This window comes from Rhizopus delemar, genomic scaffold, assembly GCF_000149305.1.
Source record: "Rhizopus delemar RA 99-880 supercont3.1 genomic scaffold, whole genome shotgun sequence".
Lineage (NCBI taxonomy): Eukaryota > Fungi > Mucoromycota > Mucoromycetes > Mucorales > Rhizopodaceae > Rhizopus > Rhizopus delemar.
In genome coordinates this window covers 3,851,019-3,877,981 of record NW_027137827.1, presented here as the reverse complement: position 1 = coordinate 3,877,981, position 26,963 = coordinate 3,851,019, and the positions used below count along the sequence as shown (strand labels likewise).

Below are 26,963 nucleotides of genomic sequence, written 5' to 3'. Positions count from 1 at the left end.
TTTTACATTAGACGCTGTGTAAGCGATTAGATGATTAATATCTTGTGTTGGAAGTACGCTAATCATTAAAGAAAAATAAAAATAAAAAGAAGAGAAAAGAAAAGTAGTTTCTCCTTTTTAATACATATTATTACCCTTGCAGGTAAAATAAACTAAAAATGGATAATTTATTTTTGATGAGTTTTTAATATTAAAACTCAAAGTAATCTATTAATAACATTACACAAAAAATCTCTCGGCATTCACTACAGCAAATTTATATTGATTACATCTGCAGAACTTTACAAATTTGACTTTATTACTGTATGAATACAATTGTAAGAGGATGTTGTGTTTATATAAAGCTTTATTTAATCATTTATAGCTGGTTGGACTTGTTTTTTAATTAATGTATTTTATTTAGGTGGTAAATGATTCATAATGCTTTTAAAGAATAACGTAATCATTTTACTTTTCCTTTTTTTATAATTATAAATAGGTTTATTACAATATGCTTTTTGTTTTTTTCTCACATTCTAGCAAATGGCTTGCGGTTAGTTTATTCATATTTCTGAAAAAAGAGTAGAAATACACTAGGCATTCATTTTAATGACAATCACCAAAGAAAAGCCTTCATGCAACTAGAGAAGAATCATGAAGAATTTAAAAGACTAGTATCTTAGAAAATTCATTCATAATATGCAAACAAAGGATGGCCCCCAATCAAATTATGTATTACTCTATTTATATAAAGTTAATAGCTTGACGATGGATAATTTTAAAAGATGAGGGGAAGTATAGCGTTCCACTTTGTGCATCCATCAATCGATATCTCTAATCTTTAAATTGAAACATCATACACATCGATGTGTTCATTATTACAAGTCCTAGATTAAATGAGGTTTTGAAAAGTCCTTTGATGATTAAGATTTATTAACTTGATTGCATCGTTGTTCCCTCTGTTCTTTTGATTCGTTCTGTCTCCTCATCCTTCATCGTTACCGATTAACAAATACAGTGTTTCGCGTTTGAAAATACAAAAATTAGAAAGTAAAAATAAAAAAACATTGAAGTCTAATAAAATTTATGGTTCAATGATCAGTAAAATGTTTTTATTTTCAACCGCAAGACACTGTAGAGGTATTTAAACCAAATTTAGAAACTTATCTTTATTTATGTTTTTTGTTATTTTTGTTGCTCATCTGTTCTGCCTTTCTTTTTTCAACAGTGATAGGTGTAGATTCGAGTTGCTTCAGTGTGTCCTTTAAAATGCTCTTCTCTCCAATACAAACTATGTTTGCATTGCGTTTATTTCCCTTTAATTCTTTTATACTCTTTTCTTCCTAAATAATGTTTGTTTTAGTTACACTTGGCAGTACACCGTTCACAATTACTTTTGGATATCTTTCAAGTCTTTTTGTTAATATGATTTGAAGCTTTTCTTTAATTTCCTTTGTCAGTTTTGGTTTTGGTAGTTTTTGCTTTTCTTCCATTTTTTGAAAATCATCCGCTGTTGTACACAAGACGTGCACTTTAAAAAAAAAGATAATATTAGTTTAAAAATGTCTATTTTTGGTCAAATTATACCTGAAACAATAAGCTCAGGTGGGATTTCATGTTCTTTATCGATAACAAAACATCTAATAAAAGTAAGTATATGGTAATCATTATTTGCTTGTTTCTACTTACTCATCCAATACACCTTCTTCCATTAAGAAATCAATCTAATGATAAAGTTAATTCAATAAATACATGTAAAATGTACAATTCGTTTTACTTACTTTTCTCTCTTTGAGCGCTTCATCTTGATCTTCACAACATACTTCAACTAATAAAGGACCGTCTAGTTCAACAAGATCGAAATCATTCTTTTCATCTACAAATCCATATTTTCTCAAAAGATCCGCATTACACAAATCACCATATGTATTGTAAATCTGTTCTCCTTCTTTAATGTCCTTGATGGCTCTCATCTGTAAGCTGTCAGGTTCATGAAATAGACGTGCATTGTTAAATCCGGTTTTATGATTCAACATATCTGCCATAGGAACCATAGAAATCAATCCTTCCTCCTCTTCCTCTTCTTCTTCCTCCTCCTCCTCCTCCTCCTCCTCTTCTTTTTCCTCTTCCTTGTTATTTTCCTTGGGTGCCTTTTGTAACTCATCATTGAAACTGTATGCCATAATAAGTGATCCACAGATATGGAATAATTCTATAGTGTGTTTTTGTTCATCAAATAAATTTGGATATTTCTATTAAAAGAATATCAGCTCGCTTTTTTTCTTCTTGTATGTTTAGTGCATTACTTTAATAATAGGTTCAAGTTCATTATGAAAGAGTTCTTCTGATTCTTTTTTTCCAATCTTGGCTAAAAAAAATAAAAATGTTAATTGCATACACACTTTGTGAATAAACTCTTTCTTTTACAAATAATATCTGTTCCTTCTAATTCCTTCAAGTCTTCTTGATTCCAAAACATGGGTGTGGTGAATTCACGAGGAAGGACATCTATCCATTGCATGTTGAATTTCCCTTTTTTTATTTTTTCTTTTTTTTAAGATGCTTACCAAAATAAGGTTTCCAGAAAGAATCAGGCTTTTCAATTTCATACATCATGCAAAGAATCAAGGGACTCCAACCACTCAGCTCAGACAATTCACTTACTTGGTCCTTGAGTGAGCTTGTCAATTGAGAGAGTAGGATGGATCGAGGTAAAGAAAATAAAAGATCGCCTTCCTTAATGTCCTTATTGGCCGTGACACCTCGTCCAGCTCCTTCCGAGCGATAATCCTTGAGGGTAATGCTGCTGCTTATTGTGGCCCCATTTGAAGTAAGCCAGTTACAGAAAGCCTCTCCTTTTTCTTCAAAACTGTTTGACATATTAAAAATAATGGAAGCCACCTGTCAAAAAAAAAAAATTACTAGAATTTTAAAATCCACACACCAAAATAACTCGGCGTGTTGAAAAATCACATTTTATTTTTGTTATCCATTAGAAGGCATACTTGTTCTAAACCTTGTTGCCTCCGTTTCGGTTGAAAAAGGAATCTCTTTAAATAATCCTATATTGCAACGATCACAATTTTTTAACAACTTGATAAAAAATTAAGTTTCACTGAATTTTCAAAAGACTTACTGGAAGGCTTTTTTGTTACTGGGTTGACTTTGTCGTCTTCATAAGTAAATCAGAAATATCTATTTTAATAAATGGAGCACAAAATGGCACAATCTATTTGAGAAACTCTGTACACTTAATACTCTAAATACGCCATTTGCTTCCCTTTTTTGGGATGAAGTCATGAACTACTCAGAGATTTAGTTTATAATGGATAAATATTGTGTTGACTTGTGAAAGAATATATTTTTCTTTTGTAAAAATGTTATCTAAATCCATAAAAAAATCCATTATTTTGTACAGCTTTCAAAAATGAATCGTAGACTTGCGTCGTTTGAACAACAATTGAATAGTTCACCACCTTTTGAATTGTCCTTTGGTCAAACATGTCTTTCAATTTGTTTTCCCAACAAGCCTTTCCTATATCTCTCGACAGAAACTTGTTTCTTTTTATTTAAGGCTGACTTGTCAGGGGATATCAATAGAGAAATCTGATTCAGCATTCAACCAGGCAAGCTTTTGTCTCATCTTTCAATGGTTTCTGGATGTTTTGGAAGCTTGTATGGTTTAGGAGTATATATCGAAATCTTGCTGCTCACTTTTCTAGTATTCACTCGAATTTTCCAAGTTTTTTTCTTCTTTCAACTTTAAATCTGGAAACTACTCTAACATACACCATCTAACATTGTCACAGTAGATACATTAGGTCAAGCAAAGCAGTTTTATTTGGCATTGGTGTTTAAGCACAATCTATAAGAGAAAAAAGGTTGAAGCGTATGTTATCACAAACGCGTAAAAATCTACTTGGTCCGTTGAGTAAATGAAAAGCTTTCTGGAATAAGAAAGATAAAGACAATAGTTCATTGGTATTGAATGAATAATTTTATTTATGAAAAAAAAAGACATGTACAGAAAAGAATGAAAAGAAAAATAAAAGAAATTGGACTCATCCTAAAAGGACCATTTATCCCTAATGGCTGAAACCCACTCTGGTGCGCCTTCAAAGCCATTCTTGCCCTTTTGATAATCATCAAATGCTTGGTAGATCTCTTGCTGACTGTTCATGACAAAAGGACCATATTGAACAACGGGTTCCTTGATGGGTTGACCTGCGATGACGACAAAATGACAATCATCCGAAAGGGATTCAACAGGGATATAGTTTCCATTGTTGTTGTCGAGAACCAAGGTATGGTGAGCTTCAGATCGGTGTTGATCCGCACCATAAATAGCCGTGCCTGAGATTGTATAAATGAATCCAGCATAGTTTTCTGGGATGATTTGTTCTATGCGTTTGCCCTTCTTCAATTGAACGTCGATAAACATCGTGGGTGTTCTGGTCATGACCGGGCTCTTGACACCGTACGATTCACCTGCGATGACCTTGATCGTGACACCTTCCTCTGGTGTGACCGAAGTGACTTTTTCGGCAGGATACTCTTGATAGTTGGGTTCAGACAGCTTGTCCTTCTTGGATAAGTTCACCCAGAGCTGCAAACCGTGTGCGCGTTGATTGCTGGCAGGAATTTCAGCATGCACAATACCCTTAGCTGCAGACATCCACTGAAGATCACCAGCACGTAAATGACCCTTGTGGCCCTTGAAATCTTCATGCAAGAATTCACCTTCGAGCATATAAGTCACTGTTTCGAATCCTCGGTGTGGGTGATCGGGAAAGCCTCCGGGTGCTCTTACGTCGAATTCATCAAGCATCAAGAATGGATCCAAGTTTCTAAGGGCAGCAGTACCAATGGATCTGTAGACGACCGCACCTTCACCGTCCATTTGTTGTCTTGAAAGGACTGATTTAGTAATTTTTCTGTAGACCTTGTTGTTTGTTGTTGTTGTTGTTGAAGTAGTAGAAGACATTGTATAAAAATGAAGAAACAATAGAGAAAAAAATCAAAAAGCTTGTTTCTTTTATACTCAATTGATTGAAACACCGATCACTGCCAACTGGATTACTCAGCCTTGACAAATACGCTTGAAATGAGTGTCCAATCAGATTCGTTCTTTGTCATTTTTTTTCTAAGCAGTTGTTTGTAATTTGTAAATGAATTTTTTCTTTCTAATAATTTATAATTGCACAGAGTGACTTATTAATATCAAATAAAATAAAATAAAATAATTAAAACACATGTGAACACATAATCACTTTTGAGACTGAATTGCCCGGGCTAGATCAAGAAATGTGTAAAGAGCTAAAAACCTTTTTGATAGACAAAAAGGCAAAAAAGATAGAAAGGGAAGAGAGGAAAGGAAAAGTATGATCAGATACTAGGTTAGGTCTTGTCGAGCCAGTTCACCAACTTGGTTCCAAGAGAGGGAGTTTCCGAAGGTATCTTGCCATGATGGAGGTAGTCGAGTTCGAATAGAATTTTAAATACTCAAATCTTGAAGAATTCCTTCATCAACCATTTGGATAAAGAAGTAGTATGGGGAGCCGTTCTTGATATTAGATCAAAAGCGATGAAACCACAAGGAGAAAGAAAGTTCATGAAGTTTAGAGGCACGATATACACAGATGGCGTAGGTGCGTTGGTATTAAAGCAAAACTACGATACGAAGAAGAAAGGTGGCAGCAGTGGCGAAAAGCCAAAGTCTATTAAAGCAGACGAATTCCAGTACATTGAGAAGTTGGGAAAAGAAGGTTTATTGGCTGGTGTTGGCAAATGTGTATTAATTGATCCTGGCCGTCAAGACTTGCTTTACTGTATGCATGAAAAGAGCACTGTTGAAAATAAAATGATTTGCCGATATACAAGCAACCAAAAAGCAATTGAAACTAAATCCAGAAAATTCAGAAAGCTCAATAACAACTTGAAGAGAGACGAAGTGATTGCAGCCGAGCTTTCCCTGTCGCATTTCAAATCTTCAACTGTCAACAAAGATAGGTTTGTCGAGTATCTTCAAGAAAGAGCCAAAGTCATCCCAGTCATGAAAGCGTACTACTTAAATGAAGATCGCCCTGCAGCAGAAGATCAGGGTGCCGGTGGTTTTTTACCCTTTAGAAAAATGAAGCTCTCAAATTTCATCAATCAGCAACAAGCAGACAAACGGCTAGCCAAGAAGCTTAGAGAGAGGTTTAGGAATGATGCTATCTTAATACTTGGTAATTGGTCGGCAGGAAAGGTAAAGTATCATGAACCCGTTAGAGGCGTCGGAATGAGAAGAATGTTAGCCAAAGAAGGCTTCCAGGTGTACCTCCTCGACGAGTTCCAGACTTCTAGTCTGTGCCCTTCTTGCCAGAACGGTGAACTTGAAGCGTTTAAAAAAGTACAGAACCCTAGACCATATCAAAGAGAAAAGTATCCCGTTGTAGATCGTCATGGCCTTTTAAGGTAGGTGCTTTTTATATGCAAGTAAAAGAAAATAAAAAATAACAAGCTTTCATAATATTTGCTCAGGTGCAAAAACCAACAATGTTTAAAGGCTGTGACGAGCACAATAGAAGCTACTGATAAAGTTCCTCTTCATTACCTTATGAATCGTGATATGGCTCCTACATTAAACTTTAGACACATCCTTTTTAGCCTGCGTGCAAATGGTGAAAGACCAGAACGTTTCTGCAGATCAAAAAAACCTCTCTCCACCGGCTCTAAAAGAAAGGATATGTCATCACCATCAGCTAGTACTAGTCAACCGACGAAAAGACAAAATAATCCTTTGTAGTTACCGCCGCATTAATCTCAGATACAGTGCAAGTCTTTGAACAATAATATAAGGGGTTGCTCGTCAACATTTTTTTGAACATGTGTCTACAAAAAGAACCTGCATTGTCTAATTTGTTTTGTTCACTTGTCTCAAAAAAAAAAATTGGCATTCGTCTCTTTTACCTTTTAAAGTGTCTAATTTATTTTATTAAATCGTTTTATTTTAGATCAAAACACTGTAATTGCTCAGAAAAACATCGCCAGCTCTTGAAAACAAATATATTTGCATTACAAATATTTTAGAATTCAAGTAAAAAAAAAAAAAAATGTATTTGCTTGTATGATAAAATGTAATCACACTACAGAACCATGAAAACGTGAGAAATGATTGCTTCTTTTGCTGTGATAATATTGAAAACAATAACCTATTTTTTTTGGTACAAATAAGAGATATTCAACATGATCTCTACACAATTTTCCACTGCTGTTCAAAAGAAATTGTTTACAACACCTCTTAATGATTACCACTCTTTCTGATTTCAATCTTTGTCCCTCACTCCTTTATTCTCTCCTTTCATCATGTATATTGAACAAATTTAAGCCTTTTCTCTCTTTCTCGTGACACTGTTTGATTAAGGAAACGCATTTTATTTTGTGTACAACAACAAAAAAGATGGATTGTGAGGGTTATCTAATATAAATTATACAATTTTATAGTTATTTAAAATAACATGGCAGCAACAAATGCAAATAATAAACCAAAGCTAGGAGCAACAGAGTTACTAGCACTAGAAGCAGCAGCGGATCCAATTTGAGCAGATGATGAAGAAGCAGAGGAAGAAGAGGAAGAGGCACTAGAAGAACCGTTCAAGGTATTGGTCCATTTAATATTCTCAAAGTAAGGATAAGAGATGTTCTGACAGGTAGCGACATCAATGACTTGCTTGTAAGCACTGATGATCTTGGGCAAGTTTTCGATCGCCATGGACATGGTGTTGTTGTTGATTTCGTGAGACAAGACAATGTTACCCGAGGTGGCAAAAGTACCGTTGGTACCCATGGTGATGAAGTTTTCATAGTTTTGCTCGACGGCCTGAACGGTGGTGGTAAGACCAGCGGCCCAATCGTCCGTGTCCAAGTTCCAGATAACAGCAGTCAAGTTCAGCTGAGTAGCGATCCAACGAACACGGTCATCGACATCACCATAAGGAGGACGCCAGTAACGAGGGGTGAGACCGGTGGCGAGTTTGATGGCCTTTTGTGTGTAATAGAATTCGGCAAGAACTTGTTCGTTGGTAAGTGTGGTGGTGTAGTTGTGAGACCAGGTGTGAGCAGCAATGTGATGACCATCCTTGACACCACGCATGGCACCATAAGGCCAATCAACCACATTAGAACCAATGTAGAACATGGTAGCCTTCAACTTTTGTTGGGTAAGATAGTCATAAAACGCATTGTGAGAACAGTTGGGTCCATCATCATAAGTAAGACCCCATGTTTCGGGCTCGGGACATCTGTAGATATCAGGATTGACATCAGACAACTTGGGAGTGGTACAGGTACTAGCAGACCACCAACAGTCAGGATCCTCAGTAGAAGAGTAGTTGGACATGTCCAATCCACCATCGGCTGTCAAGGTACGAGGTTGAATGTTGGGAGCTTTGGTCCAATCAATAGAATTGTACAAGGATTTGAATTCTTCAGATTCAGACATTCCATTGGAAGTGGCTGTCTGCCAGATCGTAGGCCATTCAGATGAGTTGAAGGTGAACAAGGAAGTGTCAGGAGAATAGTAAGTACATTCAGCATTGACATCATAGCTAGTGGTTTGAGTAATGGAGGGGATTGTGACGTTTTCAGGGTTGATTTGACTAGTGAAGGATTCCCAATAGTTTGAAGCTGAGACATCGGCAGAGACAACAGTTGCTACTTTGGCAAGGGCAACGGAAATGGCAAAAGCTTTAAGTTGCATTTTTATTGAAGGAAAGGATGTATGATTTACAATGAAAATAAAAAAGCTGCAAGAAAGAAAAGTAATTGTTATTGCTCTCCTTTTATTTATAATTACTTGACGGAAATAATTTTTCGCGATAGTCTAAAAACTATTCTAAAAACAATATGCTATAATTAGTAAAATTAACTATTAAAATAGTTTCCTGTCACACAACCTTACTGCTGCCAAGAGATTTGTCTTACGGGATAATTATTCTATATTTAGACAATTTTCTCTCTAAAGTTGTATTGAGACCTCCTTGGATCAACTGTGAACTGTTCATGATGACGCTATTAGCCATTACTCATCGTACGGGAGGCATATAATATGAAATGAGTCAATTATGACTCTTGCAGATCAGGAGAGGGGGTATTACATATAATCAAAACATAGAAGAATAGTTTCATACACTACCGGGACTCGCATCAGCCAAAAAGAACACAGCAACAGGAATTGTAACATTCAAAAACGTTATTTTAGCTAGAAATAGTAACAAGATGCTCTTTCATGTATGTGTGTGCACATCACCTTGACTGTTACATTCTATTTATTGATGATCAATAATCAAGTGAACAAAAACTTTACTATTTCCAGGTTTTCTAAAAGAAAAAAACAATGTCCGCCATGTTTTATCCATTCTTTATCGCCTTTTTCTCTTGGCTGCAAAGACTGCAATCTGCTCAAGATATGATAAAAGTGACTTCTTTTATAAAAAGGGACCATGATTTCCTGTTTTTTTTTTTCGACAGGAAAAAAAATCAAGTGTAGTTTAAATATTTATTATCATTAAAAAGGCTGACATTGCTCAAAAGAGAAAATAAAATAGACATGGAAAGTAAAAGAGAAAGGGGGCTTTTTTATTATTATTATTTATGTAAAAACAAAAGCTTGCATTTATTTTGATTTAATTCAAAAAGGAAACACACGTGAAGCATAAACAGATTGACTGTTACTCTAGATCTCACCCATGTTATGTTACAAATCCTGGACTGACAATCATCATTTTTAATTAAATTTTTTCGACGATCCTTCTTTTATGACCAAGGATTCCTAAGGCAGGATGAATCTCATTATTCTGAGTGCTAATTCATTTACAATGATACTCTAAAACGTGTTATTCATTCTTTTCAGGCAGCATCAACACATTCGTTTGCATAGGTTTGAATTCAGATTTGGTATATTTGCAAAATGAATATTCAGGCAAACCATGTATATTTTATTTGGTATATTCAAAGAGGTAAAAATAAGCGTATTAAAGTTGGAAGACGCGTATTTTAAGGTAATAATTCATTGAAACTAATATAGGAAACTTTGTTAAATTTGTTACAGATACAAACAGCTGTCAAAGACAAAAAAAATATTTTCGATTAAATACAATCAATGTCATAGTTAAGTTGATATAAAGCTGTTGTATTTCTAAAGAAGGTTAGATAATAAAATGATATTTTTTAATCATGTATTGAGTAGTGTACTTTATTTTTTTTCAGTTTGTTTTCCATCTTGCGTATCAAGACAGTAAAGATCACAAAGTTCATTCTTCATCATCTTTCTCTTGTTTTCTTTCTTGAAACCAATGACCAAACAGCCAAAGAGCTTCAAATAAGTAGCAAGAACTGTTGGATGCGGATGGCTTGATAAAAGCGCATGGCATTTAGGGGCTGTAATCACAGACCAGGGCATAAATAAGTTTGGCCATCATAAAAACATGGCTAATCTCTTTGCCATGCTGAGATTAATGAAGGCTATTAAATGAAATCAATGTACTTTTTGTTCATGATACAAGCAACACACATCTTTTAGTTTGCTTTTTGACAAACACTATTCATTGTCTGGATTTTATAGCTAAAGATAAAACAAAGTTTCAAACATAAGCACTTGTGATTGAAATCTTTATGGAAGTGAAGGCTGAACTTGATGATATTAAACAAGAGAGATCATTACATCGGCCTTTTAATCACATAAAGAGGATGTCTGTGGGTTTATGTGTGTGGTTAGTGCGGAAAGATGAATGAGAAACAAGTATATAAAGTAAGACGCGTATCATTGGATAAGATTCTTTCAAACTATATTTAGCAGGCTACTTTGTGAAGAGTGCATAATCTGTGTAATAGAAATGGATATTAATACAAAGGGCCAAGAAATGATGAGAATAGCAGGATTTCTTCTTTCTCAAGCTTACTGGTTACCGCGGTAGGTGTTTTCAGTAAATATTTGAAAATCAAAGCTGTGCATATGTTCCATCTTTTGTATTTCCACATTTTACTTTTTCTTGTAGTAAAATAACTTTAAATAAACCAAACCTTGGCATATAAACTTGTGCCAAGAAATCAAAATTAAATGTTTATATCAACACCGTTCATTTCCTAATAGATTTAAATTACAGTATTTGTGTATATTGTTACTGACACAAGGTAACGTGCGCTTCTGCTGAGAAAATAAGAGAGTTCATGCAAATTGCGTTTTTTGTTTGTAAAACGAAGGCTATCCCGAATTCATAGGATAGGTCACATACTGCTCAGACATGCATATAGACTTGATATGAGCACGTAGTTATGATGAAAGCAAAACATCTTGCCTTTTTGATCATTTTACTTTTCTCTACTCTTTTTGCCATTGTCACTTGTCATATCATCTCACTTTTGCACTACTCTCACTAATTCACACGAGTCTAGGATGTAGATCGTCTCTCTCGTCTACATTCATCTCTTCTCTGTAAAGAATAAAAGAAAAGGACTGATCAGATCTTTCTTGTAGTGTTTTGGATACAACACTATATAGTCTACTGCCTCTTTATCGCTAAACAAAAATAAATTGGATTTCAGTGCATACCTGCCAAATAAAGAGCTCACTATTACTATAAAAATAATCAAGATAAAAATAAGAGTATGTTTCTTATCAATACATTAGATCATTGAAAATCGTCCTTGTATTTGTTTTAGAAAAAAAAAAAAAAGAGGAAATAGGAAAATACTATTAATAGTTTTTGTTTAATGATATTCTTCTTGCTAAAAGACTGAACAGGTACAGTTATAATTCAGAAAAAGACTGTATTTGCTTGTATCAATTCTACTAGGACCTGACTCTTTCAAACATGATTCTTTCACAGATGGCAGTTCTTAAAGACGTTAATACCACCTTTTTTTTACATTCGATTGATAGATTCATGAATAGAAAGGCTGTGGTTCATAATCAATATGGTCCCTGATTGAGATTTCATGAAAATAGCGACAACATCCCTTACAATGCAATTGTCTTTACTTTTGTCAGTGCATGAGTGGCCCGTAAGCTCAGTTGATGATATAGCCATGTTATCATATTTTATTTACTTTTAAAAGATGTGCTATAATTAGAGATTGGCTTATTAAAAGCACATTTTTCAGTGTCACTGAGTTTCCTTAAAAAACAAAATCGACAATAATAAACGTAGTTATACTTTAGACTGCAAGTATCGCTCCTAACCGCCAACACTCTTATTTTTTTAAATCTAAAACCTGACATATGATAGAGGCCAATGTTTTATTTTTAGCAGCAATAGAGTGCTCTGATAATAATAGAAAGAGATTAAATATGTAGTCATATTACTTTTTGTTGACATTGTACACGGCTATGAAATTTGTCTAATCAATAGCAGCTTAGCTCAATCTTATCATGTCTTTTGTGTACTCTACTACAAGAATACAAAAGTTTCGTTGAACTTAGGCTTGTGTTATATATTGGAGCTAAGAGTGCAAAAAAAAAGGTGGGGTATTTTATAAAGAGATCACCTGGAAGCAGAAAAGAAGGCGTGAGATATACTTCTTTAATCTCATTTTTTAATTAATCCTAATTTGACTAAATGCTAAAGAGCATACATACTTCTTTTTCATTAAAAGAACCAAAAGAGATGCTTTTGTGCTTACATTATTCAATATTTAAAACGCCTGAAAAGGTATAAAACTTATTTTCAGCAGAAATCATACAACAAAATACTTGGAACAGTTCATGTAGGTTATAGTTGCGTTTTTGTGATGTATTGACATCTTTAAAAGTTCAAAGTTGATCGGCTGCTGGATAAGCTGTAAGCTAAATCAATTACTTTTATGCCCTTTAATGTTTATATTATTGTAGACCTGCCTTGCTTTGTCTTTTTGCTTTTCCTTTCTTTTTTTTGCTGTCATTCGCAGCATAAGTCATTCATCAAAAATATAAGGTGCTTGCAAAGAGAAATAGATGAAAATAAGTATTTTATGTCTAAAGAAAATATACTTTTGATTGAAAAGCTCTTGTCTCAGGCAAAAGTTGGCAATCAAATCATAGTTAGACTAATAAATATGTGTATAATTTTAAAGTGAAAAGGGAGGATCAGATAAATGTGTTTGTGATATTCATAATTACAGTTTAGTACCATCTTTGTGGTTAACAGCAGAAAAAAAAATGAATAGGCAAAGTCAAGGAGCTCTTCAAATCTGATTTTCTCCATATTGTTTCCGCGCAAGTGCCATACAACTTAATATGGTATCTACTGCAGCAACTGATGATCAATATCCGTATTACATAATAAGAGCAATCTGTTATTGTATTTTGAAGGGATTGGAAAAAGGTGGATGTTGATTCATTATTATATTATCTGTTTGATTTAACCATCCTCAGCTTTATCAATCGAATGCCTTCACATCATGGGGCAAAGAACGCTTGGAAAATTAAATTAAAAAAAAAGCAGTGAAACCTGAAAGAAACAAATGTTTTCCCTTTAACAGGAATGAAATTATATGAAGTTTAGATGGTTTAGATTCGGAAGGATCATGATTAGTTTATTACTATCATCTATGTTTCTTTTGAAGAGATGTCAAGTAAGCAGCCAAACTTGTTCTTATGCATCACTGAGTTTAATTTAGGATCAAGCGATTAATTTCGACCAATGAATTTTGTAACTAAAAATTCTACTAGTAATGTTTCTTTACAAAGCAGTCAATATGTTATGATATCGGTAAACGGTTCCCCAAGTCAAAAGACATGCTCTCTGTTCACAAGCTCGACATCTTGTTACATAAAACAATGATCTTTTTGGAGAACAGCGTGTTGAAAAATGCAGCTATTCATACACAATGGATCCATTCAAGATCAGTAAGAGGTCAACGTAATGAATAAATTCAATTTCAGAAAAGATCCCGTACATCGATCAAAGCGATCATCAGCCTGTCTTGTTTTAAAATTGTAATATTTTGCATTTCCCTATCTTGTCCTCTGTGAGAACTAAAAAAAGACTCTTTCATTGTTTGTGTATGGGAATGTGTGTATGTCTGATTGTTTAGATAATCAGATCAAATTGCTATGCTAAAAAATCTCTTTCATCTTCTGGCTCTTGCGCCCTTAAAAAAGGATAGACCAAAATTAAACACTGTTTTAATACAAGGTATCCCACGTATTTTTATTTAATATTTATCAAAATTACATATAAACCCAGTTAGTAATCATACCAAGTTTCTCCTACAATATGATGTCCTTTACGGAAATCTGCTATGATTTTAACATTGGCCAGAGATTCATCATTTACAGTATATGCGCTAGCTAGCACTGTGAATTTGCCCTATACGATATAATCAGTCAAATATTTAAGAGGATTTAGGAAGGGAAAAATTACCCTAGGGATTTCTCTAGGTAATTTAATAGATTGAACCAACTATCAAAAAGACATTTTAAGCATGTTTTCTCTCTGTGTTGAGTATAACATTTACCTTAAAATTTCCTTTTTCAATGGGACATTGAATGTCTACTTCGTCTTTATGTTTTTCGAGTTCTTCACAGATATCGAAGGTCTTACGTAGGAGCTTCACTAGACCTAGCTTAACTGTTACATCTGCATATGCTCCATCTTCAACTGTTTCTAACAATGTTCCAACTATCGTAATATTGACTTGATCTCCAGGTTCAAGAGGATTTGGATCGACATCCACACTTTCATGTTGGAATAAGGACTCTGATTCATCTTTTAAAAATAGACAATTTAATATTTAGGGCCTACGGAAATGTAATAAAGGGAAACCTTACCAAAAAATTCAATATCGACGTTAGGCTTAAAAAGACTACTAGACCAAAAGACGATGCTGCCTTCTACTTTGGAAAGTAAAAAAAAGCAAATACAAATTGATAATAAAAGTATGTTTTTCGAATACATTTTTGCAAATGAAAAAAAGAAAAGAACGTAAAATACGATAAGAGAATCATTTTTTATTGTATAATCTTGTTTTTGTATATCTTACGTCAGTGGTCCTACTTGAGTAACGGAATGAGATGTTTCATGTTGTTTTTTGTTTTGTTATTATTAACTTGAAAATATGAAATACATTACAAAGAAGGATGATTGAAGCTTTTGTTTTATGAGTAATATTTTCTATAAAAAAAGTTTTACTTTCTCTGATAAAGTAAGAGAAGATTAATGCGTTGTTAGTGAAATAGAGGGAAAAAAAAAATACACACGCTGCATAATTGTTACACAATGGTGTCGTGATCTCTTTTAATCCTATAATGAATCATCCTTAAAGTATAAATTCTTGCTTTGTTCGCCAGGTATTCTATTTTATTAATCATAGCAGAGGGATTCATTATCTTTTGATATTTCCTAATTATTCATCCCAAAACTTTTGACAGGTCCTTGATTACTACTGATTATCCTAAAATTGTATTAGGTTCCTTGCTTAATCTGAAACGCTTTTTTTTATTGTATTTTATTTTCAAAATAAATTTGATCCTTCATGAAGCTTATCTATTCTTCTTTTTAAGTCTTCACGACGTTTATAAAAGGAAAGAACATTCCGCCCTTTGAATTCGAGACGTTATTATCACGATAGCAACAGAATGTTTATCTTCCACTTCTTTTGTGAGCAGTCTATCATACTAATGGATCCTATCAGAGCTGTTCTACCCATTCATCATCCAACACCCCTTTTAAAATTTTACAGCAAGTTTTTTCTCCCGACAATCTCTTCAATCTGTGTACTCTTTATATTCATCACGTATCTTTTCTAAAGAGCATCCTTCCCTGAATGCTATTTTGATATTGAGCCAATCAATCCCTATAAAACATTAATATCTTTACCAATATCTCATTTATATCATAAAAAAATGGTTTACTCGCTGTATTCTTTCAGACATTGTAAGCATGCGAGTATTTAGCATACAAAAAAAAAAAAAAAAGGTCATGCCTATCATTTCAGGTTCTCTGAAGCTAAAGCAAAGAATGATCAGTAGAATAGGAATTTTAACGCAAAAATTTATTCCTATGTTGTAATCATAAATGGCTTGAGTAGAAAAAAAAATTGTATTATATTACCTTGTATTTTGGAAAGCAAAAAATTGCAAAATAAAAAGCAAAATGGAAACAAGCTTATAAGATACACTGTCCAAAGAAAAGTAGTTAAACACAATACAAAAGCAAAGCATATCTAATTGAATATGCGATCTATGTGTTTGTGCTGCAACAGGTCAGGCTCTATCAAACATTTAGATTCACAGACATGCTTTACAACACTTTAAAATTAAAAATGGCGAAATGAATATAGTTTCATATGACTTACAACGTGTTCACAGAAAAGCATTATAATAACGCTGGTCTCAGAAATGATGCTTCAAGTGGTTTTACTGTTGTTGTTGCTGTAGTGGTTCCTGAGATTCATGTAACGTCTGAATTTTAACTTTCTTGTATCCAAAAAAAAAAAAAATTTAAAATGCTTAAACTTTGAGTGGAGATTACTATTTTAGTTGTAAGAAAATGGATGACCCAAATGCTGATACTGAATGGTAAAAAAAAGCATCTTTTTCTAATTGAAAATAATGCTAGAAAATACAAACTTTTGATTTAGGAACGATATTTTACGTGCCAAAGGTATCCTTCCACCAAAGGATGAAAAAAGAGATGATGAGATTGAAGATGAATTTGTGGACATGGTGAGAGCCAAAGAAGCAGAATTAAATAGTCTTGATAACAAAGATCTTGATGAACTTGATGAGCTTGAAGATCTTGAAGATGATAGAATCTTGAACGAGTACAGGTAAAGAAAGAGAATCAGTCTCGTATAAATTCATCCTTTTCTTATGCGCATCGACAGACACAAACGCATGATGGAAATGCAAGCTCAAGCAGCAAAAGAGAAATACGGGGAAGTGATTGAAATTTCAAAACCTGATTTTGTAAGAGAAGTGACAGATGCAAGTAAAGAGTGTTTTGTTGTTGTTCATTTGTATAAAGAATAGTAAGTTTGATACACTCTCGTGTCTACTTAAAGATTAACTTGTATTATTGTAGCATCCCTGCTTGTAAATTGATGAATCGCTGTTTGGCTGAGCTTGCTTTACAATTCAAATCTACAAAATTCATAAAAATTGTCAGTGATCAATGTATACCAAACTTCCCTGATCACAATGTACCTACCCTCTTGATCTATGGTGAAGGCGACCTTAAAGCCAATCTGGCCGGTGCTATTCAATTTGATGGCATGAAAATGACAAGCAAAAGTAAGTGTAGTAAATAGATGCATGTGTATTTAACTCATGGTGTTATTTGTAATAGGTCTTCGTGCTGTATTAGCCCAGTATGGCGCAGTTCCAGCTGAAAAGGGTCTTGATCAAGGTGATGATGAAAAGCCAAAACGTTCAGTTTATCAATCAAAGGCTACAGCTGCACTTAGCAGTGATGAAGAAAGTGATGGCGATGATAGAGGTTATTACTAGATTTTGTATAGCAATAAAAAAAAAGTTTTTTTGCATAACACCTGACTTGGGGATTGAAATTTAAACATCTGTTATGCAACTGAAAGTAGAAAGAAATTTCCAAGAAAATAAGAAACCCTGGCTGTACTCTTTTTTATTCTTAAAGAACCCATGGGAAACAAGTTATCAAACTACAGTAGACTTGATAATAAAGAGTTACAAGGATCCCGACTTGATGTCTATGCAGAATTGACATCTGTTAAAAGAGGCACTCGAATTGAACACGTCTCTGATGAGTTTTTTGGAAAAGCTGAAAATTTAATAAAAGAAGAAGGAGTTCATTTAAAAGATGGCTTACTACAAGGTTTGCGTGTAGATTTGCATCAAAGATTGAGGTAGATTTATATGTTTGTACTAGAGGGAATAAAAGATGGCTGGCAAACAAAGAGACACTTGAAGTCTGCAACGTAAAAAAAAAAAATTATTCTCTTTATGACGTGATGATTAAAAGTAATTGAAAAGCGTTGTTATCGCATTAGGATGTACTGGTACAATAATCGGATTTGATATTGATACAACTGGGTATATGGATGATTCACCAAGCAAGGTGGTTGTAGAAGGTTATGTTGAAAGTCAAAAGGAAAAAGGCAAGGTAAATTATTAAGTCTTTTTCGGCAAAAGCAAAGCTCTCATGCATACCTACTATTCAGTGGATCATCTTACTTCCCCATGTAACAATTGAAATGAATTCGCACAACTTCTTCAAAATCCACCATGACCAGTACATCTGTTCTCGTTTAAAATTAACTAGTGTGCCTGGTGGTGGTATTGTAAGCTATAACCATTTTTGTTATCAAAAAAAATAGCTGTTAAAGTATATCTAGGCTAGGTTTCGTTGCTATGGCCAAGTAGTTCCTATTTGGAAAAGTTTGAACCAACAGTACAACTTGGCTTCAGCTAATTTAGGGGCACAAATTGTACGTTGGACGGATGTTGACTACAACAATAAACCCAATATTTTATTAGATAATGGAACATCACAGTAGGAAGAGTAAATTACTGTTTGTACATATCCCCAATAATAAATCAATAGGTCAGATGGCTGGTTAACACCAAGATCTCGTGCGAAACCAAGAAATGATTTTGTCATTATTCAATTGGCAACAACAGGAATCATAGAGGCTGTCGTTATTGATACAACATCCTTCGATGGAAATTGTCCAGATTCTTTGTTAATAGAAGGATGTCAATGTCAAGAAGTAAAGCGCATCTTTCCCTAAAGATAATCCATGTATTCATATAACTTGCATTAGGTGGACCCCTACAGAGACCCAGGTACAGAATGGTTTAATTTAATAGAGAAAACGTCTTGCTTCCCGAACAATCAGATCGTATATTCTATTGCTTTTGGTTTACCTGTATCTCACATAAGGCTCACACTATTTCCTGATGGCGGTATACAGCAAATTCAAATCTTGGGTGTACCTTATGAACATCAGGCTTCAACCACAATTATAAATGAAGAGAGAGAAGAGGAAGAAGAGCGGGAAGAAAAAGAGCAAGAAAAGCGAGTAGATGATCAAACTACAAAAGAAATTGATGATTTGCTGTTTCCTGCACAAGATACAGTTTTGATCAAAACAAAGAAAAGAAAAACCACCGAGACAGTAAGCAAGACACCAAAGGAATCACTAAAGACGCAAGGCAACATGAGCAATAAGCCCTCCAAACGAACAACGCGTAATACATCAAATTAACGAAGGTATTCAGATATTTAATAAAAACAGAATGTTAAAGACCATTTTCCCTGTTGATAATATATTGTGATTATGCAATATGATCAGTGATGTGATAAAATTAAGACAAGAAAGAAAGAAAGAAACAGAAGCTCGAAGCATTTAATGCGCAAATGAATACTACCCACACTCCCTTTTCCCTTGATTACAAGAAATCAAAACAGCCCATCAAGTGATTCATCATTCAGAATCTGCTTTTCTCAGCCCTTTGGTTTCTTTACAAAAATTACTCATTCAAACTTTTTGGAAACCTAAATCCAAGAACATTGCTGTAAACATATACTTGTGTTTTTATGTCTGATTTAAAGAAAAAAGTCGTAGAAATATTTCCTCTCCTTTTCGTTTTTATTGCATTTATACATTTCAAACAGTGTGTGTGCGCAAGTATCAGCTTAACGTCTTCCACGACCACGAACACCACGTCCACGTGACACACCACGTCCACGTCCACGTCCAGATTCGTCTATAAAGCAATTTTAGAATATAAAAAAGCAAAAAAGCCCTAGTTTTCTTTACCATCCTTCTTCTTTTTAGATTTAGGTGCATCGTCTATCAAGAGTGTATCTAGTGGCAAACTATCGGGCAAAATAACACAGCGGATATTGTTGCCACGAATGCTTAAAGAGTCTAAGCTGACGGGATCTCTATTCTTGATGGTCATCTTCACAGTCTTCAAGTGGGTATTCATGCTCATGTCAACACCTGTAATTGTGCCGTGAACAACTGTACCGTTCTTCATTTCTACTGAAACGGTTTCATTATTTAATTTCATCAAAAATCTATTGAGCAGATTAAGAAAAACCGTGTGTTATCAATCAAAGTTTTTATTACCGAACTAATTTCATTTTTGTTGTTTAGAGAAAAAGAGAAAAAAAGACAAATTCGGAGTCTGCAAGAAAAATTTTCATATTTCCATGTAAAAGGCTCTTATTCAGATGCCGTTTCTTTTTTTTTAAAAAAAGATTCCATCTCTGAACAACTAAAGAGTTGGTTTGGTCATTAAAAACATGCACATTTCCTATGTCTTTATTCTGTTTCAATATATAAAATGATTTGATGACAGCAAAGTACTCAGCATTCGTAGAATGATGGATACTTTTACATTTTAGATTAACAAGCACGTTCATTTCTTCAAAAATCATTCAAATTCGTAGACAGGCACGATATGAAGATGAACAAAGCACCAAAAAGTTTGTAAACTTGAAAGCTATTTCGTTAATTTTGTTTACATGTGACACGAACTTGGCTAGATTATTTTACTAAGAGATGCTGTCATAAATTAAAACATTTGGAATACTGTGAACAAAAATCACATTTTTTTTATTTTTTTAGTGTAAATGAACTATGAAAAATAGAATTCTATAAAATGAAGTTATACAGATTGCTCCTTTTGTTGATAGAAGCGTTTCGATCTTAAGCTAAAAGAATTCTTTAAACTTACAAGATTCGGTTATCAAACCCAAATCAGCTTTAAATCGTATTTATAAGTTTTGATCTTTACTGTAAATCAGATGAAAGGAAAAATTAATGAGATGCATACAGATGTTGAGAGCAATAATATCCTCAACAAAATATTGAACTGTTTTAAAGTGAAATATTTTTATTAATACAAAGGGAATTTTATTTCGCAAACAAAAAGAGTACATCTATTATGAAACTTGTATTTTTTTTTCTAGATTCTACGTTCCCAAATATCTTCTGAACTAGGTCCTCCCGTCTTCTTTTCTTCTGTTGCTTCTCTGTGAGCTTTTAAAATGGCCTAAAGATTCAAGAAATAATGTCAAGAGGATCGATCAAATTTAAAATTTTTTACATAATTTACATCAGCTTTCTCAGCAGATTTTAGCTTTGTTGAGAAGCAAACTGAAAAGTAATCCCATTTTGCTTCACAATCTTTCTTTGTTCCATAACGATAATAATGTTTTGCTTGTTCCTTGACTCCTACGCAATAAGGTTTAGCCCTCCTCCTTTCTAGTTTTATTTTGTTTATTACTGTAACAATTAAAGACAGCATCGAAAGCGTCAATGGCACTACACTTTTCATAATGTGCTTTCTTATCTTTTTCAACTTCAGCAAAGAATTCATTTGCATCTTTATCTTCTTGGGAGAGCTTTGACATGTTGGAGACTAAAGAAAAAAAATAAAATATAAAAAATGTAAATCGAGTTTAAAATTTATGATAAGGATTGCAGGTAGAGTGAGAAAGCAATTATAGCTTATAAGAAGATATACATTGATCATATCATTAAAATAATTGAATGAATACAGGAGTAGTGATTTGCATGATTATTGCCTTGTCCATTTAATTTTCTCTTTTAATTGGTTAGTAATTTAATTTTAACCGCCTTTTCTTTTGTGTTGCGCCCATTTTAATCTTCCATGCCTGAACCAACCAAGGAACAAATTCAACTCGTTTTTAAAAAACTCAAACAAAACCGTTACAACAAGGTAAGGTTATAAACGTGTACGTTCTTGTAATAATAACAACTTTTTTTGTTATAGACTTGTTTTGACTGCCATGCCAAAAATCCAGACTGGGCTTCAGTTTCATTTGGTATTTATATTTGTACTAATTGCTCTTCTGCCCATCGTAACTTGGGTGTTCACATCAGCTTTGTGAGGTAAAAACATGATTATAAGCTTGCATTCGCATTCTCAAAAATTTGCAAGATCCACTGTACTTGATTCTTGGACGTGGGAACAACTTCGAATGATGAAAGTTGGTGGAAATCAGGCCGCCTCAGAACACTTTTCAAAAACAACTACTAATGATGCTAGACAAAAATATACAAGCCGTGCTGGTCAACATTATAAAGAGCTATTAGTAAAGAGAACAGCTGAAGATGCTGCTGCGTAAATAGGGATATCAAAAATATGTATTTGTACTAACAAGCTTATACGTTTACAGAAACCCTACAACGGTAGTGATTGATATAGCTGATGAAGAACACAAAAAGGATGAACCTGTTGAAAAAAAGAATCAGGTTGCTGTCGAGAAAAAGGATGAAGATGTCACTGAAAAGAAGGAAGAAGATATGGGAGAAAAAGAGGCAAAGGAGAGGAAGCCTACTGAAAGTAAACCCACTGTAACCAAAGCGACAAATGCAGTCAAAGCAACTGCACCACCTGCTGCGACTTCGCGAACTGCTATCGGATTACGTGCACCTCGTAAATCAGCCAAGACAGCCAAATTGGGTATCAAGAAGGCACCTGTCAATTTCAATTTTGAGGCTGCTGAAGCCCAGGCCAAACAAGACATGGAACATGCTGCTAAATATGAACAGGAAACGAAAGAGGAAGAATCAGTACATAAGTCAGATGCACCCAAGACCATGTCTTCTCGATTGATATACCAGGATGAAAGTACGAGTGAGAATAAAAAGACCGAAGATGAGTATGAAAAATTAGGCTTTGGTATGGCACGTATCAATATCTCTATGCCTCAACAAAAATCATACGTAGAAGAAGAAACAACAACGTCTGCCAGAGAAAAATTTGGATCAGCTCGTGCCATCTCTTCAGATCAATACTTTGGTAGAAACGAATATGATCCGGCCATCTCTGCAGCAGAGCAAGCTCGTCTTTCTCAATTCACATCTGCAAAAGCCATTTCATCGGACATGTACTTTGGTAGAGAGTCAGAGCCAGAGACATACAGCACTAGACAAGATACAGTATCACTAAGAGATTGGGATAACGTGCAAGATCAAGCAGTGGCTATGGCGCGTAAAATTGTGGATCAAGCTGCATTGGATTTGGATGCAGTCAAAGATTTGGCTGAAAATGCAACAAGCCGAGTCATGCATTACTTTAATTCATAAAAAATTTGTGTTGTTTTGTATCGAAAAATTAATAAAGTCCATACTTGTGTCTTTTTTATTATCATTAGAAAGCTCAAAAGAAGTTCAAGCTAATTAGTTGTCAATCTTCTGTCTTTCCTTACTATTCTATCTCCCTTTTGTTTGTAGATTGCGCCAATGAAAATTTTAGTTTGTATAATAATCGAACTCACTTTGCACACATAAAAAGTGAAGATTGCATAACCTCTAAACCTCTTATTGCACAACTGTGCAAACTTTTACAAAAGCTCTTTATTTAAACAAGCTTGTAGTTTTGAATCTGAATAACGGCAGAACCTTTAAAGGTTCTCCAAATAGACAATGTTGCAAGTTTCAGTTATTGCTCTTCAACTGATAGAATTTTCTTCGCTTTATGTATTTTTAGCTCAACAACATCTATTGCTTTAATTTCCGTGAAATCCAAAACATAATAGCGAACTCTTGTCTAATAAGCCAGCAACTAAAAAACAAAAGATTTTCTTTATAGTTCTAATAAATATGGCACATTGACTTTTGGCCGGATTTTTTTTTTCAAAGTTCCTCACCAGAGAACTTTGAAGTTATGAATAGAAGAACAGTTGGTATTACTCTGTAGCGTTCAAATACGTGAGTACAATGTTGTATTAACCTTATCATAAATGCTTGATCAACAATGTTCTGGATCTCGATGAAGATTGGAGGTTGATCATTACAAACTTTAGTGCGTACATACAAAACATCTGATTTCGTTCCATCTGACCATTCTGTTGGAGCAGAATGATATAAATTATTTGTAATGTTTGACTCTATAAAAACTAACACGTATAACTAGTTTGCTTCATGCGCAAAAATGACAAAATTACCAAGCAGTTCATTAATAATAATGTTTTTTACCGTTTCATCATTCATTATGAATTTACTAGTAGTATCTGTGCCTGGTCTTAGTTGTGATACTGGCGTAGCTTGTGATTGACTAAGGTTGAAAAATGAAGCAAGAAGGAAAACTTGATAATCGATGAGCCTCTTGAGCCTCGTTATTAAGTGAAGATAGGAGAGGAAGCCCATTAAATGCAGACTACGTCTTATTTTATAAAATTAACAACTTTAAAACCAGAGTTGAACAAGCCAAATGACTAAAGTTGTCAGTGTGTACTGATGACTATATAACATGGAGATCTTTAGTAATCTCACACGACATTCAAGTATTTAATAAGGAAAATACGGCATGTACTTTGCCTCTAGAACGCTCTTCTGATTCTTCTGATGGCTCTTGTTCTTCAGAGTCGCCATGCTCTGTTGTTACTGCTGCTGTTGTTGTTGTTACTGAGAATATAAAGAAATAAGTAAGTATACTATTATTCATTTAGCTTCCAACGAGCTTGAGTTACCCTTACCTCCACTGGGATTGCCTTGTACTTCATGGGGTTGTGTCTCTGAACTACTGTGGCTACTGCGGCAGGATCGTCAGGATCGCTAGGGTAAAAAGATGCTCATCTTCATAGCCTTTGTTTGTTCTATAGCAATCACCTCGTTTTCGGGATCAACCTCGAGAACAAGAACTAAACAACAAGCCTGCCCGTGTGTTAGCATCTTTAAAGTAGAAGGGATAAGTAAATAAGGTAAAGGAGTGAGAAAAAGGTAGCAAAGAGGCTCCGCAAATAAAGAAAAGAGAGGCTATATCTACCAGTCATAGGCAGTACGCCTCGAGATTTCTAACTCTTCTGCAACTTGAGGAACTATATAGCCTTTCTGATAAATTAGCTTGGAGAAATTGTTTTTCTTTTCACTACTACGCTTTGTATCGTCTCGCTTGTTAGGACTTTTGTCCACAACAGCCTTGGCTTTGATCTCTTTTATTTTCTCTTCTCTTGCAGGAGGTTTCAGGTCCATGTATATTATCAAAGGCAATGATGTCACCAAGAGGAAACTGCTCACTGTCGACCTCCATTTCAGCTGGTTCATTTCTATTTTCATCATAGGCATTGCCTCTTCCATCTTCTTGAGTAAACTTAAGGCTCATTTTGTTGTTGTAGGAATCAGAAATTAGGAGGCTATGTTTTTGTTGTTGTTGTAGAAATCAGATATTATGAGGCTATGTAATCTTATGTTTTTATATGCGCCAAGATTTTTTGTATTTGTGCAATCTATTTCCGGAAATGGTATAACAAACCATTTGATTGAAAATAAAATAAAAGCAAAGAAAAAAAGTAGGGTTTCTGTAATATGGAGAATAAGATAGTCTTTTTTTAAAACAGAAACCCCCTTTTTCTTCATTCAAACAAGACATTTTATGCAAATGTGTCATACAACTGCTGAATTTCCTGTTTTTCGAATAGTAATTCTGACCAAGCAAAAAATAGCGAATAGGATAGCCATTTGCTCTTGATAAGGACTTTGTTATATGGAGAGCTTTTCCTTGGCATTATGGCTGAGAAAACAAAGCTTAATGAGAATAAGGAATTGAAGCCATGGGAACCCACTGTGATTGTATTTGGTTTGCTTTACTGCTCAGACACTTTTTGGTGTCACGCTTTTGCATCAAATTGCGTTCTCCTGATTTAGGACCAGCTGAGCAACAGCTGTGCTTTTCAGTAGATTGTTTTATTAAAACGATGTCAGTTGACGCACATTTCTGTCATCATTCGCTCCGACACTTTCTCTTCACCCATTCATTTGCTCTTTACTGTTTTTTTTTAAAAAAAAAGACTAGGCGTTTAGTGATGTTAGCTTTTTAAAAACTAATTCTTTACTTTAAAATAAAATGTGTTAATTTAAAAGTGGGAACATCCACTATTCTAATGATACAAAAAAAATCGTTCTGCGTAGATATATTTACATGGAGTTTCTACATGAAAAGGGATGATGTAATCAATGTGATCGAGACAAGGGTGATGATAGGAATCATTCTTGCTGATTTATTACTCGATGAATCTGCAGAGGTACCATTGGGTGAAGTCACAGTGCCTCCGACACCTTTACTAGCCGCAAGACCAATACGATTATTTCCTATGTCAAACACCATATAAGCGGATCGAAGCACAGAGTCACCCACAAGGTACATGTTGGATCCAATGGTGCCCGATCCACTCAGAGGAGCAATACCAAACATACACACAGAAGCCGTCGAGACATCGGTCGAGTCCATCGGGATGACCAACTGAGAGGCAGGCACACTCAAAGTAACTGGGCTTGCATTGCTCGAGCTTGACTGAGCCATCTTCAACTCGAACCTGGCTGAACTGCTGTAGACAGAGCAATCAACAATAAACACACCCGAGGAGGAATCGATCGAGTATCCATTCGAGCCAGCAAAGGCAGCCACGATCTCGGTGGCTACCGTCGTGGGCAAATAGGTTAAAGTGGTGCCAGTGTCCAAAATGAAGGTGCCAACCTCCCCTAGGCTGTAAGAGGGGTTAGATCCTGTGCTCGAATTCGTCACACCCAATCCCTGTCCGTAGACCATCCAATAATAATAGCGGCTGCTGCTGCCGCCAAAGATGCCCGAGGTCTTACTCGTCAGTCCGACCACGGGCAAGTAGGCCAGGTCACCTTCGTATTTCGTTGGATCCGTACCACCAAAGATGATTTCTCCAGCCCATCCGGTTTGAGAGATGCTGTTGAGGTAGATGGAGAAAATGGGGTCACTGATGATGTTTTGTGACACGAGATTGAAGACAAATGGATTATAGCCACCGTTGCCCTGAGAATAGGATTCGGTGAGAGAAGGGTAACCGAGGCCAAGGATCCCGTTGGCCTCTACACTGTTGCTGCTCGTAGACGTACTGGATTCGAGAATGTCGGATGTGGCCGTAGCCAAACCGAATTGTTGATTGCTGACAGTGGCTCCGCCAATGGTCACCGTGTCTTTGGCATAGGTACCATTGACATTACCAATACCATATGGGATACTAAATGTATCGCTT

The 26,963-nt window shown here is 34.8% G+C and overlaps 10 protein-coding genes across 10 annotated transcripts in view; 3 read left to right on the top strand and 7 right to left on the bottom strand.

Moving 5' to 3' along the window:
• Positions 1–1,322: 1,322 nt before the first annotated feature.
• On the bottom strand, positions 1,323–2,859 carry RO3G_01488 (uncharacterized protein; the record flags this gene model as incomplete). The annotated part of the gene is made up of 7 exons (XM_067656079.1): positions 1,323–1,510; positions 1,567–1,619; positions 1,669–1,703; positions 1,761–2,231; positions 2,286–2,347; positions 2,407–2,487; positions 2,547–2,859. The coding sequence occupies 7 exons, from the start codon at positions 2,857–2,859 to the stop codon at positions 1,323–1,325; spliced, it is 1,203 nt and encodes a 400-aa protein (XP_067512180.1).
• Positions 2,860–4,045: 1,186 nt separating this feature from the next.
• Positions 4,046–4,963, bottom strand: RO3G_01487 (uncharacterized protein; the record flags this gene model as incomplete). Its single annotated transcript, XM_067656078.1, has 1 exon — positions 4,046–4,963. One exon carries the CDS (start codon positions 4,961–4,963, stop codon positions 4,046–4,048), a length of 918 nt encoding a protein of 305 aa, XP_067512179.1.
• A 600-nt stretch (positions 4,964–5,563) lies between these two features.
• RO3G_01486 (uncharacterized protein) lies at positions 5,564–6,766 on the top strand (the record flags this gene model as incomplete). Its single annotated transcript, XM_067656077.1, has 2 exons — positions 5,564–6,435; positions 6,502–6,766. The coding sequence occupies 2 exons, from the start codon at positions 5,564–5,566 to the stop codon at positions 6,764–6,766; spliced, it is 1,137 nt and encodes a 378-aa protein (XP_067512178.1).
• Positions 6,767–7,468: 702 nt separating this feature from the next.
• On the bottom strand, positions 7,469–8,719 carry RO3G_01485 (chitin deacetylase; the record flags this gene model as incomplete). The annotated part of the gene is made up of 1 exon (XM_067656076.1): positions 7,469–8,719. The coding sequence occupies one exon, from the start codon at positions 8,717–8,719 to the stop codon at positions 7,469–7,471; it is 1,251 nt and encodes a 416-aa protein (XP_067512177.1).
• A 5,464-nt stretch (positions 8,720–14,183) lies between these two features.
• Positions 14,184–14,894, bottom strand: RO3G_01484 (uncharacterized protein; the record flags this gene model as incomplete). The annotated part of the gene is made up of 4 exons (XM_067656075.1): positions 14,184–14,306; positions 14,361–14,399; positions 14,455–14,705; positions 14,768–14,894. The coding sequence occupies 4 exons, from the start codon at positions 14,892–14,894 to the stop codon at positions 14,184–14,186; spliced, it is 540 nt and encodes a 179-aa protein (XP_067512176.1).
• Positions 14,895–16,284: 1,390 nt separating this feature from the next.
• On the top strand, positions 16,285–17,446 carry RO3G_01483 (uncharacterized protein; the record flags this gene model as incomplete). The annotated part of the gene is made up of 6 exons (XM_067656074.1): positions 16,285–16,392; positions 16,485–16,516; positions 16,579–16,767; positions 16,825–16,968; positions 17,022–17,230; positions 17,286–17,446. 6 exons carry the CDS (start codon positions 16,285–16,287, stop codon positions 17,444–17,446), a joined length of 843 nt encoding a protein of 280 aa, XP_067512175.1.
• A 2,167-nt stretch (positions 17,447–19,613) lies between these two features.
• On the bottom strand, positions 19,614–20,066 carry RO3G_01482 (small nuclear ribonucleoprotein Sm D1; the record flags this gene model as incomplete). Its single annotated transcript, XM_067656073.1, has 3 exons — positions 19,614–19,684; positions 19,738–20,000; positions 20,053–20,066. The coding sequence occupies 3 exons, from the start codon at positions 20,064–20,066 to the stop codon at positions 19,614–19,616; spliced, it is 348 nt and encodes a 115-aa protein (XP_067512174.1).
• Positions 20,067–20,893: 827 nt separating this feature from the next.
• On the bottom strand, positions 20,894–21,341 carry RO3G_01481 (uncharacterized protein; the record flags this gene model as incomplete). Its single annotated transcript, XM_067656072.1, has 3 exons — positions 20,894–20,980; positions 21,035–21,162; positions 21,215–21,341. 3 exons carry the CDS (start codon positions 21,339–21,341, stop codon positions 20,894–20,896), a joined length of 342 nt encoding a protein of 113 aa, XP_067512173.1.
• Positions 21,342–21,601: 260 nt separating this feature from the next.
• Positions 21,602–23,043, top strand: RO3G_01480 (uncharacterized protein; the record flags this gene model as incomplete). The annotated part of the gene is made up of 4 exons (XM_067656071.1): positions 21,602–21,670; positions 21,725–21,843; positions 21,893–22,075; positions 22,131–23,043. The coding sequence occupies 4 exons, from the start codon at positions 21,602–21,604 to the stop codon at positions 23,041–23,043; spliced, it is 1,284 nt and encodes a 427-aa protein (XP_067512172.1).
• Positions 23,044–25,885: 2,842 nt separating this feature from the next.
• RO3G_01479 (uncharacterized protein) overlaps positions 25,886–26,963 on the bottom strand; it is a gene marked incomplete at both ends in the record, with an annotated part of 1,673 nt that continues 595 nt past the window's right edge. Inside the window, one exon of the mRNA XM_067656070.1 lies at positions 25,886–26,948. Coding sequence (XP_067512171.1) covers positions 25,886–26,948 — 1,063 coding nt within the window. The remainder of the gene's footprint in view (positions 26,949–26,963) is intronic.